Raw genomic sequence first — 18,761 nt, 5'->3', positions numbered from 1 at the left:
GTGATTTATATATAAATGACTCTCTACACACAAATATAATTCAATGCACACACAAAAAGTTTTCAATATATGTAAATGTAAAAAAGTTTCACTTATATTTTTCTGATCCTGATCATGATTAATATAAATGTAATATAAATCCACATATATGTATTTAAATTAAAAAAAAATATTTTATGTTGTTACATTCATATACAAACTGCTGCACTTGCATTTAAAAATCATTTTTCATTTGTAAACGTGTCTGTATTTGTGTGTCAAGTTGTCTACATTTGTGTCTCAGCCAATGCACGAATGCATCTTTTTCAGATGGAACTGTCCGCAGCCAATGAGCTGAGGTAGAGGGACAGCAGCACCTGATGCTGTGTCAGTCTGCTGTGCTGAGGTAGAGGGACAGCAGCACCTGATGCTGTGTCAGTCTGCTGTGCTGAGGTAGAGGGACAGTAGCACCTGATGCTGTGTCAGTCTGCTGTGCTGAGGTAGAGGGACAGTAGCACCTGATGCTGTGTCAGTCTGCTGTGCTGAGGTAGAGGGACAGCAGCACCTGATGCTGTGTCAGTCTGCTGTGCTGAGGTAGAGGGACAGTAGCACCTGATGCTGTGTCACTCTGCTGTGCTGAGGTAGAGGGACAGTAGCACCTGATGCTGTGTCACTCTGCTGTGCTGAGGTAGAGGGACAGCAGCACCTGATGCTGTGTCACTCTGCTGTGCTGAGGTAGAGGGACAGCAGCACCTGATGCTGTGTCAGTCTGCTGTGCTGAGGTAGAGGGACAGTAGCACCTGATGCTGTGTCAGTCTGCTGTGCTGAGGTAGAGGGACAGTAGCACCTGATGCTGTGTCACTCTGCTGTGCTGAGGTAGAGGGACAGTAGCACCTGATGCTGTGTCACTCTGCTGTGCTGAGGTAGAGGGACAGCAGCACCTGATGCTGTGTCACTCTGCTGTGCTGAGGTAGAGGGACAGCAGCACCTGATGCTGTGTCACTCTGCTGTGCTGAGGTGCTCCAACAACTGTAAGTACGATTATTAAACTCTCGACCTGCCCCCCTCACAGAGGACAGGTGCAGCGCAACGAGCCAGAACTCAGAAGAAAGGCCTCTCCGTTATTGAATAGTCTTTGCTATGATGCTATGTTGCTGTGATCTTAGAATATTTCAAATTACTTGTAGCAATGGCGCTGGCAAAACATATCTATTTTTTTTATTTTTCAAATCATTTTTATTATTTTCTCCGCCTGTTTTCGGCGCCCCTGGCATTTGCCTATCCTGCCTATGCCCAGGGCCGGCTCTGGAAAAGAGGGTAAGGTCTGTGCATCGTGCTGTACCAAAAAGACCACCACATGGAGGAATACAGAGGACAGGACCTCCATCTGTAATACTTGTGCATTAAGGCAGCTGACGCTGACATGCATGTATGCATATCCAAAAAGCAACTCATATGTCTGCTTCAATGTAGAGATTTGTAGTTAAAATCTTGTGAAAATACCTTTTAACGTTCCAACATATATGCTAGAGGCGAGAGGAAGGAAGGGAATTGATGTAATTCTAACCTGCTTCATCCTCACCACGGGCCTCATGCATTAAGACTGCCGTGGATTTCCTACTGAAACGTGGCATATGCTAGAATCCAGAAACTGTCGTATGCACAAAAAAATCCCATGTATCAGAGTGTGCGTACGCATTTGTACATCCCAATCAACGTTGGAATTGAGCGCACATGAAGAAGTGCTAAACTCCTCCCTGTCCAAGCCTCTATTTAAATATGCCAACTGATTTAAATAGGGCCTGCACCGGAGACTCCCCTCTCTGCACCATCAGATTCACACCATGAGTAAAGGGAAGAAGCGCAGCTTCACTGAGTCTGAGCTCCAAACTCGAGACGCAAAGATCTGTATTATTTGGTAGCTTCTCGTCAGGGATAAACACCAAAAAAACAAAATGTGAGTGGGAGCGTGTGTGAGGCAGTGAATGCTGTGAGGTCAGAGCAGCGCACTCACTGAAATTAAAAAGAAAAAAAAAGGGTCCGACGTGAAGGTGGAGGTGGAGGTGAAGCGGAGGGTTTCGGCTAACCACTGAGGCGTTACAGCGGGGACAGGAGGGGAGGAACTGACCCCTCTGACCAGACAGCGGCAGCTACTGTGGGTGACACGGCTCTAACCGAGTTGAGGGGCCCGTGAAGGCCACACAGATCATCCTCAAGGTAAATGTGTTCAACTCAAATGTTGTCATTATACTGGTCGTACAATAGGCTGCTCACATTACAGATGCTCGTGCCTGAAGTTGCCAGGATATAAACACATTGACTCACGTTTTATTACTTTTTTTAAAAATTTATTATTATCATTTTTTCTGAATAGACGATGAGCCAAGAGAGGGCGTCTCCACCGGCTGCTCCAGCCCCACCAGCACCTCCACCAGCACCATGCTCTCCAGCCTCTCCAGCACATGTGTAGGCACAGACAACCCCTGAGTAGTACATATAATACATATAATGTCCCGATGATTCTCACTGTGCTGTTTTAGACACCGTGATATTGATGATGAGAGAGCTGTACCTATTACTACCGAGGGTGTTCAGGGCAGGTATATCCAGTTTGCGCAAAAAAATGGCTGGCTATGTCGACACATTGTCTAGATGGGCTAGAGTTAGGGCCAGGCGAGTCGAAGCCTTGACAAGGCGTGTGACACATATTGCTCTCACCCGAGGACGTACTGCTCGTACTGTTGCTAATGATGCTAGTTTTACCTATGCTGCTGATGGGTGTGCTAATACGACCTGTGATGATGAAGGTGTTGCTGCATCTGCTCGTGCTGATGTGACCGGGGCTGGGGAAAGTGCTTCTGACAATGTTTGTGTTGATGATGGTAATGGCTTTATTATTGAGATATTTGATGATGATAGCATGGTTAGTGCCGTGAATATTACCCCAGTTAATGTTGATGCGGTTATCGTAATAGACGACAATGATGTTGGTTTTTTGTTCCGGTAGTGCAGGGTTTGATACTGCCAGCACTGCTTATTCAGCACCTGTTGCTGTTCAGCCTGACACAACTATGATGCAGAGTCCTGTAGAGCCACGCAGTGTTAGTGAGTCTGATTCTATAAACCAGACAGGCGGCGGCAGTGGTGATAGAGGTAGAACAGAAAGCAATGCCCACGAGTGGCTTGATGTCTGTTCATGATGATGATGCTGATGGTGATGGTGATTCTGATGAGGCGAGACCGCCAATACAAGTCCACGATATACCTAATTTTAATGCGTTCGAGCTGCGCCAGCGTCTCGATTTCAGAGACATTAGTCTCAGTAACCCCGAGCTAGTCCCGATGAGAATCAGAAAGGTTGTCTGGCATGATTGACCGTGCATTAGATAGGGCGCATCCCGGCAGTATTTTAAACGCGGTGTTGAGAGGTCCGTCCCTCGCCAATGACCGGCAAGCTATTTCAAAACGCTGACAACGAATTCAATGCAGATTTGTTTCTGGAAGAGATTTCGCAAGTTTTGCAGAGTAATGACACGTCCATGTCTGATGTTGAATTAGAGTTTATTGTCACAGTGGTGCAAAACAAAAGCGGAGGAAAATGTAAAGGCATTGATAAAATACCATATGACAAGATCTTGTCAGAGAAAACACGTTTTCTTTACAATCCTGACAATGCTGGTAATAATTTGTGCTTCAGTCTCTGTCTTGCGTGTTAAGAAAAAACAAAGCAGAAGATGAGAAACAAAGAAGAAAAAGAGGGAGAAAAAGGACAACAACAACAAACAGGGCATGAACAATCATTGAATGAGCAAACATGCAGAAAACATTCATCTGAAAATTATGGGTAATCTTACAAGCAGTGTGTCCTTTGATAAAGTAGCGGCATTTGAAAGGGAGATAAAGGCAAAAATCATAATTTTCCATCACACAGCCGGTCGCAAACGTCTGGCGTGTTACAAAACACATGAGATCAGCAGACATACTGTCTGGTTATACTTACAGGATAATCACTATTATTTAATAGAAAACCCGGCAGGTTTCTTTGGCTCAGCATACGTGTGGAATTATTGTTACGAAACATATGAGGCAGTCAAAAGAGATAATGGATGTCAAGGCATCACATCAGTGCTACATTCAGCTTTTGGGAAAGAAAAAAATGACAAATACCTAGTATTTGAATTTGAGACCCGGTATCACAATGGCCGACACGAAGCAAACTTTTGTTGCGTAAAAGACCTTGACGGTAAAAACATGTACTGTTTCCCCGGGCTAAATTGTGTGAAATCATTTGTGGACCGCTATTGAAAACCCAAATATAGTGAATACACATTCATCGCACACAACGCATCAGGGTTTGACAATTATATCTTATTAGAATATATATATTAAACAAGGAATAACCCCTGAGCTGACAATAAGAGGTAGCAGGGTCATTTTGATGTATGACAGGGCATACAAACAGCATGGGATAGATTCTTTCAGCTTTCTGCCCATGAGACTGTAAAATATACCATCAGCATTAGGCTTCAAGGACAAGATGAAAGGTTATTTTCCTCACAAGTTCAACACACCGGGAAACGAGAAGTATGTGGGTCCCTATCCGGCCCCATACTGCTATGGCTATGATAGTATGAGTGACACTGAAAAAACCACATTCATGGCTTGGTATAATACTGTCTGGAGAAACCTTTGACTTCGAGGTAGAGATTCAGCGGTACTGTGTCAATGACGTGGATGTGTTGCTCAGGGGATGTAGTATCTACCAGGATACTTTCTGGAAATGCACAGAACTTAACCCCTTTATGTTCACTACATTGGCATCAAGTTGTATGGGCGTGTTTAAAACCTTGTTCCTGAAGAAAGACACACTCGCTCTCACGTATGACGGTGCATACGTTGGTCAGTAGGCATTGTCAGACGTGTCTATACAGTGGCTTGAATATCTGAGTCACACTCGAAAGATCGAGATAAAACATGCCGTCAACCAAGGGGAACATCAGATAGGTCCGTATTTTGTGGATGGGTATCAACCTGATACAAAAAAGTGTTACGAATTTGTAGGGTGTTTTTACCACAGGTGTGTCAGGTGCTATGCTCAAGCTGGTTTAAATCCTGTGACCAGAGAGACTTACGGTGTGCTCCTCGGGCAGTTCATGTCGAAAGTAAACGATTTGGAGGTTAGGGTCGATACGGTCAGGAAGTTGTGGTAATGTGGGAGTGTGAGTGGCTCCAATGTAAAAAGAATGACTCTAGCGTCCAAGCGTTTTGACAGAGTTACAGGAAACCAGAACGTTTGGACCCTCGAGAGGCTTTGTTTTTATATTATGACTTCACCAGTTTGTATCCTGCCGTGAACTCACAAAAACAATATCCGATCGGACACCCACAGATAATCTATAGGGATTTTGGTTCCCTTGATAAGTATTTCGGCTTCGTGAAGTGCGATGTGCTCCCCCCAAGAGGGTTATTCCATCCAGTCCTGCCCTATAGGTGCCACAAAAAACCTCATGTTCCCATTATGTCGCACATGTGCAGAGGAGCTGAACCAGACCAGCGAGTGCACACACAGTGACAAAGACAGACAGCTGTCAGGCGCGTGGGTCTCGTTTGAGCTTCAAAAGGCGGTTGAAAAAGGCTACAATGTCGTGAACACTGATGAGGTATGGCATTTCCCTGACAAAACAGACACCTTGTTCAAGGACTATGTCAAGACCTTTCTCAAATGTAAGCAGGAGGCGTCCGGCTATCCAGGACATGTCAAAACGGCTGAGGAAAAAAGAAATACGTTGAGGAGTATTTCAAAGAGGAGGGCATCCGGCTAGACCCGGACAAAATCTGCATCAACAAGGCGGTGACAAGTTGCAACAAACTTCTTCTGAATTCACTGTGGGGCAGATTTAGCATGCGGAATAATCTCCCATCATGTGAGTTGATGACAGAATCGCAGAGACTCACCCAGCTTATGTTTGGCGATCAATGTGATGTGCGACAGTTTTGTTTCATATCAGACGATGTGGCCATGGTACAGTGGTGTCATGCTGACATTAAAGCAGCCAGAACGAAAGATGTAATTATCTTCATTGGCGCTTTTACCACTGCCCATGCCCGTCTCATGCTTTATGATGTGTTGCATAAGTTAGATCAGCGGGTGTTGTATTGTGATACGGACAGTGTTGTTTTTACATCGCAGCCAGGGGATTGGATACCCCCCTTAGGTGAATACCTGGGTGATTTGACTGATGAGTTGAATGATGGCAATGTGTGTTACCTCCCTGAAGAAGATTATATCACAGAATTTGTGTCAGGGGTCCGAAATGTTATGCATATCACACAGCTCGCGGCAAAACAATGGTTAAATGTAAGGGCGTGACACTAAACTCAAACACAGCGGCGGTCACCCACAAGTCTCTTGTGGGTCTGGTTCAGGCTTTTGTTGCCAATCAGAATACAGACGCACACGTGGTGACTGTTTCTGAAACCATCAAACGAGACAAAAAGCACTTCCACCTCAAGAATGACACAGTCACGAGAAAGGTTCAGGTCGTTTACAACAAGCGCAGGATGTTGAGTGATTATACCATCCTGCCTCATGGCTATCAGACCAGACCAAGAATTTGATGCAAGGCCACAACTTCCATTTAGTCTGCTGGTGAGCAGGCCTTCAAATTGTGGGAAGACTGTTTTTGACAAAAAAAAAAAAATGTTGAAAAAGCATCGACAATCATATCGCACAATACTGACAATATTGTGTACATATACTCCTGCTGGCAACCTTTTATATAATCAGCTGCTGCAGATAAGAGACATTAATTTTGTGAATGGTCTACCTGAATCTCTGTGTGATGATGTGTTGTTACCCCCTGAGAAAAACAACCTGCTTATTATAGACCATTTAATGAATGATGCTAGTAGTAATTTAGAAGTCCAAAATGTTTTTACCAAATATGTTCATCATAGGAATCTGAGTTGTATATATCTAGTCCAAAACTTGTTTATTCAAGGTAAAGCTAGTCGGACTATTAGTTTGAACACCAATTACCTTGTCTTGTTTAAAAATCCTAGAGATAAATACCAGATCACATTAATAGGCAGACAAATGTTTCCCGGTAACGCCAAATTCTTTTTAGAGGCTTTTAATGACGCCACCCGCACCACTTATGGCTATCTTCTTATTGATTATAAAGCCAAGACACCTGATTATTTAAGACTCAGAACAGCTTTACTGTCTGACTGTCCAGTTGTATGTATCTCTAAAAAGCAGAAGGGGTAACCATGTCATTACGTATGCAGAGGAATCGGGGTCTGTTGGAGCTGTTATATATTATGTATTATTATAAATCAACACCGAGTGTATGACGGGTCATAGTGGGGAAAGCCACCCCAGACTTTATCAATGCTCTGTGTAAAATAGCTCTCAATGTGCTAAGCGGCAACATCCCTTTGACTGATAAACAATACAAACTGCTAAAAGAAGGAAAGCTGTCATCACATTAGTAGCTGACAAAAAAGTCAAACTTTTAAAAAAGAGTATCAATCAGTCTGGAGGTTTTTTATTGCCTCTACTAGGAGCAGCCATACCGTTTATAACCGCTCTTTAACAGAAGTTGATATGGGACATACACAGAAAATGTTCCTGGTACCACAGCATCAGCTGGATGCCTTAAAACAGCCGCAACAGTACAAGCAGAACAACAGGCCCATAAGACAAACAGCGCGAAATGAATTGGATAAAGCAATGATGTCCTAAACCTGCCAGACATGAAAAGGCCAAAAAATATGCAGTAATTCTACAGAGATACCTGGTGTTGACAAAGCAGAATGAGCTTGAAAAAAACGTTTTGACACTATCAATGCCAAACACTTCAGATTTACTTCAAAGATTTAATCGCAGAAGTATTAAAACACATGCCTAAAAGAAGCAGGAAAAACGCTGAACATATTTTGGAAGCTGTAGCCTGAGCAAAAAACGTGATCTCGTGGACAGATCAGGGTGAGATTGTTGTCAACAGCCGTCCTGTCCGAGGTTCACATTTATATGATCTGATAAAGTGTCACTGCAGCACATAATGTTTCAGACGTTTCAAGACCTATAGGTTGGAGCGCCTTTTTAAAAACTATGGCCCGTCTAAATATTCCTTTATCTGCCATCCCTAACACTATGGTGCGTAGGGCTATTACTGAGTATAAAGCAGTCGATGACACGTTTGATTACGAGAGTCTTATGAGCCGTAGCTCTACTCAAAAGAGAAAAAGACTTGGAAGCCAACACAGAGCCAGCACACCTCTTAGGACACCTGGGTTTGAGTCAGACAGCTGGAATACCTCCTGGTTAAATGTCTAATTTCTATTATTATTATTATTATTATTATTATTATTATTATTATTATTATTATTATTATTATTATTATTATTATTACTGTAATCATTTTTCTTTAACATTACTTATATTTTCTTTTATATTCTATATATGTATAGTTTTATTTTACGGTTATTCTTATGGACAATGTAATTTGTATTATGAAATCCTTGTTTGTTTCAATGACTACACACTTGTAATTTCTAGATCTGTATATATATATGTATGTATATGTATATATATATATGTATATATGTGTATGTGTGTATATATGTATGTATATATGTATATATATGTATATATGTATATATGTATGTATACACACATACATACTTATATACATACACATATACATATGTATAGGATTTTTTTTTTTTTTTTAGTTTCACTTTTATAAAATGATTTTGCATTATGAATACAGAATGACAACCATTTAAAATGAAATTGAGTTCTCTATTTATTTTGATGTGACATGTTTTACACTCCATTTATCATTTAAATACACATTTGTTTTCCATACTGCACACATGTAAAATTATAATCATGACATGCGTCGGGATGTATCTCGTTAACAAATCGACACACCATTGCATCATTACATACCAGATTAGGTTTAACAACTGTGCTTACGACATGACAGAAAAAAGACACAATGTGGACCACATGTTACAGCTAGGTTATTCTGAGCCTGTTTTCTGGAATAAGACACGATTGCGCAGTTTTTCACCAGAAACCTGTTTATCTCCTTAGGAAATTTGTCAGGCGGGTTACCAAAACTGTCAAAGAAATACCCCTGTCTCTTTTGTGATATAAATTGCCAACCAGTGTTCACCAGGCATGTTAGAGGGATGGGTGTTTATAGACACCATGCTTAGGGAGTTGATCACAGGCTAAAACCCCCAAGAAATCTGTGCTGTTAATAATTCTTTTCCTAACAAGACTAGTTCATTCAATTGTATTCATTATAATCTTAATAGTAATCCATCAATACTTGTCTCCTGTTTGATATCTCTAACTGAATCGAAGACTGAATAACAAATCAAATTAACTGTACGCGGCAATGGAACTTTAAATCAGGCTTCCAGTCTTAGATTGCCTGTTTTAATTAGTGATACATTCCCAGCACTCCCCTCAGCAGGCTCCAGGTTGAAAGAAAATGTATAACTGGCACCAAAATCTCGAGGCGGTATGGCCAGTGATCTGTCTTTTTAGATGTCGACCTGTGGTCTGTATCAGCTGATAATATGACCAGGACTTGTATCCAGTTTTTAGACGGGGGGAGGGAATAAGGCTAGAGCTGTGATCACCCGCCCAGGAGGCATGGAGCACACACCCACAAGGTATGGATACACCCACCTAGGAGGTGTGGTCAGTCACGCGCACGTATGTATATTATTTTCACACCTTTTTACATATGCACGCGCAAGGGACAATATAAGTACTATTCCCCTGGCTCCTGGCTGTGTTTCGTTCTAGGGCCGGCAGCTCTGCGCACAGCTGCAGTAACACTGGCCTCGTTAACCTTAAACGACTCATGAGCCAGTTGTCGTCATGTGCCAAAAGAGTTTCCCGTTCTCTAAACACCCTCTCATGTCTGATATTACCATTTGCGATGTCTTCTAACAAGGCCAAGGCTGCCATTGTTAATGCCATTTTTTTCTTCACTTTGCGCATGCTTTTATATCCATCAATTTGAGTGCAAACACGTGTGTGTTAATTGTCCATTAATGTGTCTCTGATGTGCACTTTACTCTGAGGACTAATTGTTTTCACATAATTAACAGCATCACCTCTAAGTGTCACCAAAGAACAATAGCTTAGCCATGAAGCTGGCGCGGGGCACCACACATTTCCATGGTCATTTCACTTTAAATACATCTGAATGTTGGCATGGAAAATGACGTACGCTGCGTTTTTGTGCGTACGCAACATTGATACATGAGGCCCCAGGTCGCTTACTGCAGTGCCTTATACCTTGTACCTTAAAGGTTTTCTTTCCTTTTTCTTCCAGAGGGAAGAACTAACTACTCCATAGACAGAGAGAAATGCTGCCTTGCCGTGTTGAGAATGGACCCGACTGCTGGATGTTTTTTTAAAAATGTTTTTTTGTTTGATTTTTAAAAAAAAAACATTTCAATATGACATTTGCAAAGCAAGGGAAAACATGTTATTGATCAGATGATGCTCTCGAGAGTATGGGTTCATTTGACTGCTATAGTGATAGTAGTGATAGTGTTCAATAGTGATTGAAAGGCTAATTTAATTTTCTGTCGGTGGAAAACGGAGATGTTTTAAATGATTGTTTAGTGCCTGTTTAGGGTGTGTTTAGTTCATGTTCAGGAGACTGACTGTGCCTTGGTGACAAATGCATACAGCAAAATAAGAAGGCACTTTAAAAAATGACGGTTGTTTCAGGGTTTCTGTGTAACCTGTTTGTATGATGTGATTTCATTCATTGTCTTATATTAAAAAGAACTTCTATCTATTATTCTTGTGTGAATTTCGTGCCTTGCTGGCACTCCAACACAGATAATTTGGTGAATATTAAAGTGCATTTCATGTTCTTGGCCCAGACAGAACCAAGCATTAATCAATAAACTCTTAAAATGATTCTGCAATAAAGGAAGTAACCAGTGTGAGGAGCATGGAGTGGAGCTGCTACAGTGCTACTGTTGAACTACTCATCATTAGATTGTTATGAGTTTTATATCATTCTGAATAGGATTTGACTTGAATTCAGAATAAGCATGTTAAAGAAAGACTAAAACAGTGGTTATGAAATGTTCTGTGTGGATTGTCTATCTTCTTGTGACATGACTTGTTTATGATGTTTGATATCAGTTGAATTTATTAACCATAAAACTAAGACAGCCCCCATACAGTAATACGTTCCTATAAGGAACTCTTAACCTGGTTTTATTGATGGCTGATAAATTATTTACCAATGCTACTTGGTAGAAGCCATAAATAACACTTTTTATTGCCAGGTGCTGGTGTTCAGAAAATAATCTAATATCCTGTTTTTATTTATTTGTTTGTAATATGAAATTCTCAATTACTATTGAGATTTTTGCATTGGTGTGTATGGGGTGGAATGCTGACAGCCAGAGTGGAGGAGCCAACTTGCCCTCATTTCCACTATTTTCATTCCAGCAGAAAAATAAAAGCTTGTAGGTACACTCGTGCTCGTGTCACAGTCATCTGTGGGGGCAATCAGACAAACACTTTTGGTTCGGTGGGCCTTTAACTGACAGGAACACAGACCAACTGCCATATTGAGTCCCATTAAACTGAAAGGAAAAGTTTCTGGAGGCAGGCAAACACATCCACTTTTCTAAACTGCTCCACAAGACACATTTTTTCACAAAATGCAAACAAAAACTCTCGTAGTTTCAACTATATCATTATTTGAGTGATAGCAGTTACTGTTTTGCAGAGAGAAGTATGATAATGTGAGGTGAGCCTCAACTGAAATCACTATTACTTCAACCCTCACTGTCCATTACCAGGATCAACCTGGTTACCGTCACCGTGGCAACCGAGATCAACTGGCCCAACACAGAGAGACAAACTTATCAATGAGTCAGTGTAAAATACTGTACACACACAAAAGAATTCAGATATGCATGTGTAAGCATGCACACGTGATCACACACACACACACACACACAGCCATGTTTAAGCGTGCACTCATATGCACACAAACACACACAGTATATTTGCCAACATTTTAACTATATTTATCTATAATCTTTTCATTCATTCAAGCCAGTGACTTTGTTTTAAATATTTAAATGTTCCCAATCATTGATACATTGAGATTTATTGAATTTCTCTGTCTGATTCCGAGTATTTGATTTATCTTTTCTTTATAGTTTCTGTTCATGGACATCAGTTCAGAATAGTGATGGGAACGGCAGTTCTTTTTACTGAACTGAATCTCTAGAATCCGTTCATTAAAATGATTTGTTCAAAAGATTCGTTCACTGAATCATTCACTGCTCTCCAACTCCCTGATCTGATAAGCAGCCAAACGATCTGTCATTCAGTTAATAATTCAGCCCTGAGGTTCACGTTCACTTACTGAGGGACGGTGCACAATCATTCGCGGGAGACGCAGCGCTGCTCTGAGTGGTATACATGCACTCAAATTATTACACAGTGAAAGTGTCCTCTGTGCACAGTAAAATCACTTAAGATGATGCTACACGGATGTTAGCAACACAGCGCTAATTTTAGCAATATGGTTACTGAACGTGAATCATGAGTGAGAGACACAGCGCCACTGTCAGCACAGTACGTGAACGAGAATCACGTCCTCAGCGTCAGTTCTCTGCCCGCAGTAGGTTCGTGAATCATGAACGAATCACAGCGCGAACGTGAATCGCGTCCTCACAGTTCTCTGAGTGAGTGGCGGCAGTTCCACTCCCGGCTGGCATGATCGTGGCTGAGCTCAACTGAACTGAGAAAGGAATGAATCAGTCCATGAAGTGATCCCCGTTCACCTCGTTCACTGAAAAGATCCGTTTGTTCGAACGACACGTTCGTGACCGACACAACACTAGTTCAGAAAAAATGTAGCATACCATGCCACTGCTATATACAGTGCTAAAGGTTGCTGTTGATTATTTGTATATATATGTTGATATTTTTCTGTTCTGGAAAAATACAAGAACAACCAGTGAATCACTTCAGCTCTGAGACCCCGTTACTTTAAATCATCAGCTTCAGAAACATCACGTCTTCTCCCTCATCTCATCTTTTTTATTCTGAAAAATAACCTAAACAAACAACACATTTGAAAAAAAACCAAACGTTTTGTGTGGGTAAGTGGGTTACGTAATGACGCAATGACGTAAAACCTGCGCAGTGGTAACCCCCCTAACCCACAGTGGAGACTGAGTGAACTTGACGGACAGGGCTAGCTTTTTGTTTTAAACAGGCTAGCATCAATCCCATAGTAAATTATTTAGAGGTTTTTTGACATAGAGAAACAAGTAAGCGTAACTTCAAGAGACCAAGAATTCAAATGAATATGTTTCCAAAAAGGGCTGCAGTTATGACGGGAGTCATGAGCTACATTCAAAATGGAGTCGTAGGGGGATCGATGCACCACGACTCAAGAGATTCCACCCCGGAAAACGGGAATGTCGGGTCTAACGACACGCCGAACCGACCAATGAACCTGGGAGTGAACACGGCGAAGGCGTATACTGTGCCGAAAAACCTCCTGGAGGACCCCGACGACATTGAGGACGGCGCGTTACCGTGTACTCCAGAGCTACAGTCCGAGAGCGAGCTCGACATCTCCAGTTGTCCAGCAGGGGACGAGATGCTGGATCAAGTCACAAGGCAACTGATCGGCCGGTTCCTGGCAGTATATACTGGACTCTCTAAACTTCGCTGGAAGGAAACCAAAGAACTATCGACAATGAAAAGAGTTGTGGAAGGTGTTTTGGAAAAGCACAGATACGCGTACAATGGTAGGTAGTGACTCTGGTACAAAGACAGCTGCTCAGAGTTTTTATCTTCTGCTGCTACAGACTGTGTTTAATTGCATTAACTCCTTTTTAAAAGATACGATGTTTGCTGTTTTGACCAGTAAGAACCTTTTTACTCCACATGAAAACAATACTTGCATATAAAGTTAAGTTCAGGTCCTCCATTTATTATTAATTTCCATGAACGTATTTGTAAATTGAGTTGCTAGCCACACAGAAATCTGTCCCTAAATGTAAAAACAGGATGAATTTCTAACCTTTTCCATGTATGGATTTTTCCTTATTTTTTATTTTTTATTTTTTTTTTAGGAATGATCAATAAATTATCAATGAATGACAGAGGGGATGCAAGTTTTGTCAGCTCAGTTGCCAGGAGCCTTTTTGGAGACGGGACCACAAACTGGGGCCGGGTCGCCAGCCTGGTGGCCTTCGGGGCAGTGGCGTCTCAGTACCTGAAGGAGAAGGGCAGGGGCCACTGTGTGGAGCAGGTGGGACAGGAGCTCTCTACCTACCTGCTGACAGAGCAGAGGGACTGGCTGCTCAACAACAACTCCTGGGTGAGTTAACAACTCATGTTTGAATGACAGGATGTTTGAAAAAATGAACTGGCTGCACAACTTTCCTCACTGTGCAATTCGGGCCTACGTGTCCAGTGCACATTGGCCTTTGCCCCAGTGCTGTATCCTCAGATTTCCATCTTAATGATTCTTCTTTAATACCTCTTGTTTCCAGGATGGCTTTGTTGAATTCTTCGGGGTAGCAGACCCAGAGTCCACGGTGAGGATCACACTCATGGCATTTACTGGATTTGCTGTTATTGGAGCAATACTTGCCCTGTTGATTTAAGGCTTCAATCCTGGACATAAGACAAAGGACTTTGTAGGATCACCCCATTGGTTCATGGCCTCTTTCCTGGGCTCACATCCACCCCAACAGCAAAATAAGTCACACATTTGATGTTGATTACATGGACAAACTTTGCCCACGGCGATCGACTGTAAAATAAATGTTTTATTTTATTTTTGAATAAGCTGTTTGATCTGATTTTTATCTTGATGTTTTTTTCTGCATAATAATATTAGTTTCCTGGTGGTGGTGGTGCCTCAGTTCAAATCAGGAAGGGAAAACTGGTCCTTTTTTTTCAGTGGATTTGCATGTGTTCATGTGTTTGTTGTGATTGGGTGCACCAAGGGTGAACATAGTTGAGGAATGTTTTTCCTTAAGAGGAAGCAGACATTGAATAATGGTTGAGTTCCAGTGTAAGCTTCTAACTAATAAAAAAGTTGATATAATTCACATGGTTTGACCTTCTAATAATGTCTCTCTGTTAAGGGAATTTTGCAAAGGCAGCAGAAAGAGCTCACATCTGCACTCATCTGGTTCTGTTGTGCTGATCTGAATCTTCTTGCTCTAAACTAAGCTTGCCTCCTCTGCACTTTTCGACCTTTTGATGTTTATTCACACCACAACCCAAGACGGCTACAGCTGCTGTTCCCTCCATGATGTGTGGCTGCACCTTTGTTTGTTCAGATCCTCCTGTTGTCTCGGGTTACAGGACAAACACAACACTCATCCAGGTCTTAGGAGGGAATGGAGTAGAGCCTTCTCCATGGTGATGATCCACAGCAGACCTCCTCATGTCTGCTTGGTAACTTGCTCACTGGAGCTATACATTATTTAAGAGCATGTGAATGCATTATCTTCTCTCCTTGGAGTATTAAAGCCTAATGTTTGTACTGGGTACATCCATCTGTATTGGTGGTGGGTTAATATTAGCTTGTTTTTAGGTGAATGTGAAGATACTAAAACAAAAAGTGGAATATGATTCACAATGTTCACAAAGCCTCTCTGCAGCATTACAGTACTTCATTGTAACACTTGTCACTTATTTTAGATTTTTGCAGCTTCTGAGATGATACTGCGGTTTGCCATATTTTGATAATATTTCAATTAATTTTTCAACCACTAGTTGGATCTGTTTCATATTTTAAACATGAAGAAACCTCAACCTTGTAGAAGCATGCTTTAACCCCTTCGCACCCACCTTTGTTGGTAATTTTCACCTATTTAGCATACCCAAATGGAAAAGCTTATAACACAACAACTACAAGTCCCAGATGGATGTATGATACTTCACTTGAAAGCTGAAAACCTCTAGTTTCTGAAAATGTGCTTATCTAGCATGTACCATACACACAACCTAAATGACATCAGTTCAAACATGGCTCTAAAACATTTTTTTTTCTTCAAAAAAAATAGGTCATTTTTGAATAATGTACCATACACACAACCTAAATGACATCAGTTTAAACAATGGCAATGGTACATGGCAATATACCACATACCTTCTACATCTTGTCAACTACACCTGGATGAAACTTTAGACTTCTAGGCCTAACCTTATGGGAGTTATGGAGTTTTTAGTTTGTGGTGTCACTGGCGTCCACGAACCTCTCCAAAACCTCTCCAAATGGCCAAATTGTGCCAAATGCTTTTTCTCACTTCTGTGACACTGGAAACATTACTGAAGCATTTTGGTGACTATAAAGCCTTCCTCCATGACTCAAAACAATTTTTTCACACATTCATTTGATGGGTGGTCGGAGGGGTTTCCACACGCTTCTAGGTGGCTATATTGAGATATTGTCATGCGACAAGACACTACAGAATAGTAAGCGTTATACAAAAATGACATACTGAAGTGAATTTCAAACAAGGATTTTATTATCTTTCAATATACTAAAACTGTATGTGCGCAGCGGGGGAGGTAGCACTGGTGGATGCAGAGGAGGATCGTTGGCACTTCTGATGACCGCCTTCAGCAGGAGAGGGGGTTGGGCGTCTGACTGTCTCACTTTCAGGCTCCCAATCCACGTCACTGTCTTCAGACTGTGACCTACAAAACACCATGCAATGCACAAATGTTACCAAATATAATGAAAAAATATATAAATGCAATTCAATAGGGTGCTATTTACATAGGAAATAAATAAACACAGATATGATATCACATATTACACAAAAACATCAGGAAAATAACCGTACATAAACAGAATAATTGAATTGGGGGAATATTCCCAGTGTCTGGTCAGTGAAAAAGATCTAGTTCAATTTGTTTACAAGCTTGATTAAAAAAAAAATCTAAATAAAAGGGAATTAGAGGCTCAAAGAGAATTACATCATAGAACAGAATTACAAGGATTACATAGCTTTGGTTGAGTAGTTGAGGCTAGCTAGGCTAATTAGCCCCTGGGGCCCTAACCATTTACCGTCATTTATGAAATGCTAATGTATACTGTACTGTTCACTGTAAGCATAAGAACCCCTTCCCACTAACTTTCATTCAAATTTCACCCATGGCTAAATAAATAAATCAAACATCATCAATGATAACGTTACTCACCGATCTAAGATGTCGTCGAGGCCCTGAGCAAACATCTCCTCCCTCTCAGAGTCCTACTCACTGTCTACAGTTTCATCAGATGATGCCATGATCCATTCCAGGTCTTCTTCTCGGACATATTTAGTGTTTTTTGTGGATTTCGCCATTGTAAACTGTGAAAACTGCCGTCAAAAAAACTTTAAATGTCCGGTGCGAGTGCGTCTGCTGCGTAAAGTTAGCCCGCTAGCTGCCAGACGCAGCGATATTCCTCGGCTCATACCAAACGGACCTGGGCACGCCTACCATCGTTGGAAAGGTAAAATAATTGGCTAGAAGCCTGAGTGATTGACATGTTGATAGCCAAAACGCTATCCCTGTACTAAGGCGGCAAAAAACAGTAAACAAAGCCGATTGGCCCTTTAAACAAGGAGCGCTCCATGTACTTCACGGGCTGTGCTGGGGGGAAAACTGAACAGAGAAAGATGGGGACACTTTTATTTTGTAGCCAGCAAAGTGATGAAAACAAGCACACCCAACAACACCGTACAGGAACTAGAGAAAATAAAGATACAGCCGGCGAAGTCTGGATTTTATTTGACAAACAAAGTTGGTGGACGGTAAACAAATGGACTTTACAAGACGATATTCACAAGCTGGAATAATTTTATGAAAAACCATTTTGATTCTTTTGATCAGTGGATTCTTACGGACAACTGGAATATAAATAATTGAGGATCGGACACATATTACGGCTTTATGGCCGCGTCAAAGGTCGTGCGTTTCTTGTATCTCACGTTTACCATGCTGGTAAATATCAATGATTTATGGTTTAGTGCTCATGATTTCTGCAAAATCAACTGGACGAATGAATTGCTGAGATTCTACCCTTTCCAACGTCGTATAGTATGTCCGTAATGATGAAAGTTGAAGCGAGATACGTCACTGCGCAGTGTAGACTACATTCAGTAATCTGAAATCGCCCGCCGGCGGGCGGATGGGTGCGTACAGTTCAATAAATCAATAAATAAATATATAAATAAAACTCTTAACATTATCTTCATTCTCAGGCCAGAATACTCTGTCAAACTGCAAATGAAGAGTTGGAGGTGACACTCAGAAAGGCTTTTATCTCAGTAGATTTAGCACATTCTCATTGTGGTTATGTCCACTGTGGTCGGATGGTCCGCTATCTTTCTCTGCTTGGTACATCCGCGTGTCACCACGCCCACCCTCCAGCCTGCAGACACTCATACTTGGGCTGGCTGCCCCTCGGCCACATGTGACAGCGTACAGGCTGAATCAGAGACCTTCGGTTGGAGCTACAGCCAACCTACACCGGGCTTTCCTTCCAAGGCTAACCGAGAGCACCGCCGGTAGTTGGATAAAAGCCACGACGCAGCTCTTCCTAAATCTCAGCGGTGAAGAGAATGGTAGAATGGTAGGGGATCTGTGTTTTTTGTTTGTTTTTGTCTCCGCTCCGGCTCTGCGTGGCGGGTCTCCCCCCCTTTCAGTGCATGCTGCCTGTCAGGCACCCAGGCGGACC

The 18,761-nt window shown here is 41.8% G+C and overlaps 2 protein-coding genes and 1 long non-coding RNA gene across 28 annotated transcripts in view; all 3 read left to right on the top strand.

The window, feature by feature from the left end:
* The first annotated feature begins 1,833 nt into the window (after positions 1 to 1,833).
* Positions 1,834 to 11,138, top strand: LOC119015889. The gene is made up of 3 exons (XR_005073617.1): positions 1,834 to 2,196; positions 2,354 to 2,445; positions 10,347 to 11,138. It is a non-coding gene; the product is annotated as an uncharacterized LOC119015889 (long non-coding RNA).
* A 2,047-nt stretch (positions 11,139 to 13,185) lies between these two features.
* Positions 13,186 to 15,132, top strand: LOC119015886 (induced myeloid leukemia cell differentiation protein Mcl-1 homolog). Its single transcript, XM_037091956.1, has 3 exons — positions 13,186 to 13,818; positions 14,146 to 14,393; positions 14,569 to 15,132. The coding sequence occupies exons 1-3, from the start codon at positions 13,365 to 13,367 to the stop codon at positions 14,680 to 14,682; spliced, it is 816 nt and encodes a 271-aa protein (XP_036947851.1). The 5' UTR covers positions 13,186 to 13,364; the 3' UTR covers positions 14,683 to 15,132.
* Positions 15,133 to 17,980: 2,848 nt separating this feature from the next.
* Positions 17,981 to 18,761, top strand: part of LOC119015885 (transient receptor potential cation channel subfamily M member 7-like) — a 48,058-nt gene continuing 47,277 nt past the window's right edge. For 25 of the 26 annotated variants that reach the window (XR_005073603.1, XR_005073600.1, XR_005073599.1 and 22 more), the window contains exon 1: positions 17,981 to 18,025. Coding sequence is in view for 6 of the 26 variants with exons in the window: in XM_037091951.1 (XP_036947846.1) it covers positions 18,020 to 18,025 (6 nt within the window). In the remaining 20 variants the exon portion in view is untranslated. Of the gene's footprint in view, positions 18,026 to 18,267; positions 18,657 to 18,761 lie in introns of those variants that run through there. The other variant, XR_005073608.1, reaches the window with a different exon arrangement.

Source organism: Acanthopagrus latus, unplaced genomic scaffold, assembly GCF_904848185.1.
Source record: "Acanthopagrus latus isolate v.2019 unplaced genomic scaffold, fAcaLat1.1, whole genome shotgun sequence".
Classification (NCBI taxonomy): domain Eukaryota; kingdom Metazoa; phylum Chordata; class Actinopteri; order Spariformes; family Sparidae; genus Acanthopagrus; species Acanthopagrus latus.
Note: the sequence above shows the minus strand (reverse complement) of the source record. Positions and strands in the feature narration are given on the sequence as shown.

Coding starts and splice junctions, on each gene's coding strand:
- LOC119015886 (XM_037091956.1), top strand. CDS start 13,365: ATGAATATGTTTCCAAAAAGGGCTGCAGTTATGACGGGAGTCATGAGC. Junction 13,819..14,145: donor GCACAGATACGCGTACAATG/GTAGGTAGTGAC, acceptor TTTTTTTTTTAG/GAATGATCAATAAATTATCA. Junction 14,394..14,568: donor TGCTCAACAACAACTCCTGG/GTGAGTTAACAA, acceptor TCTTGTTTCCAG/GATGGCTTTGTTGAATTCTT.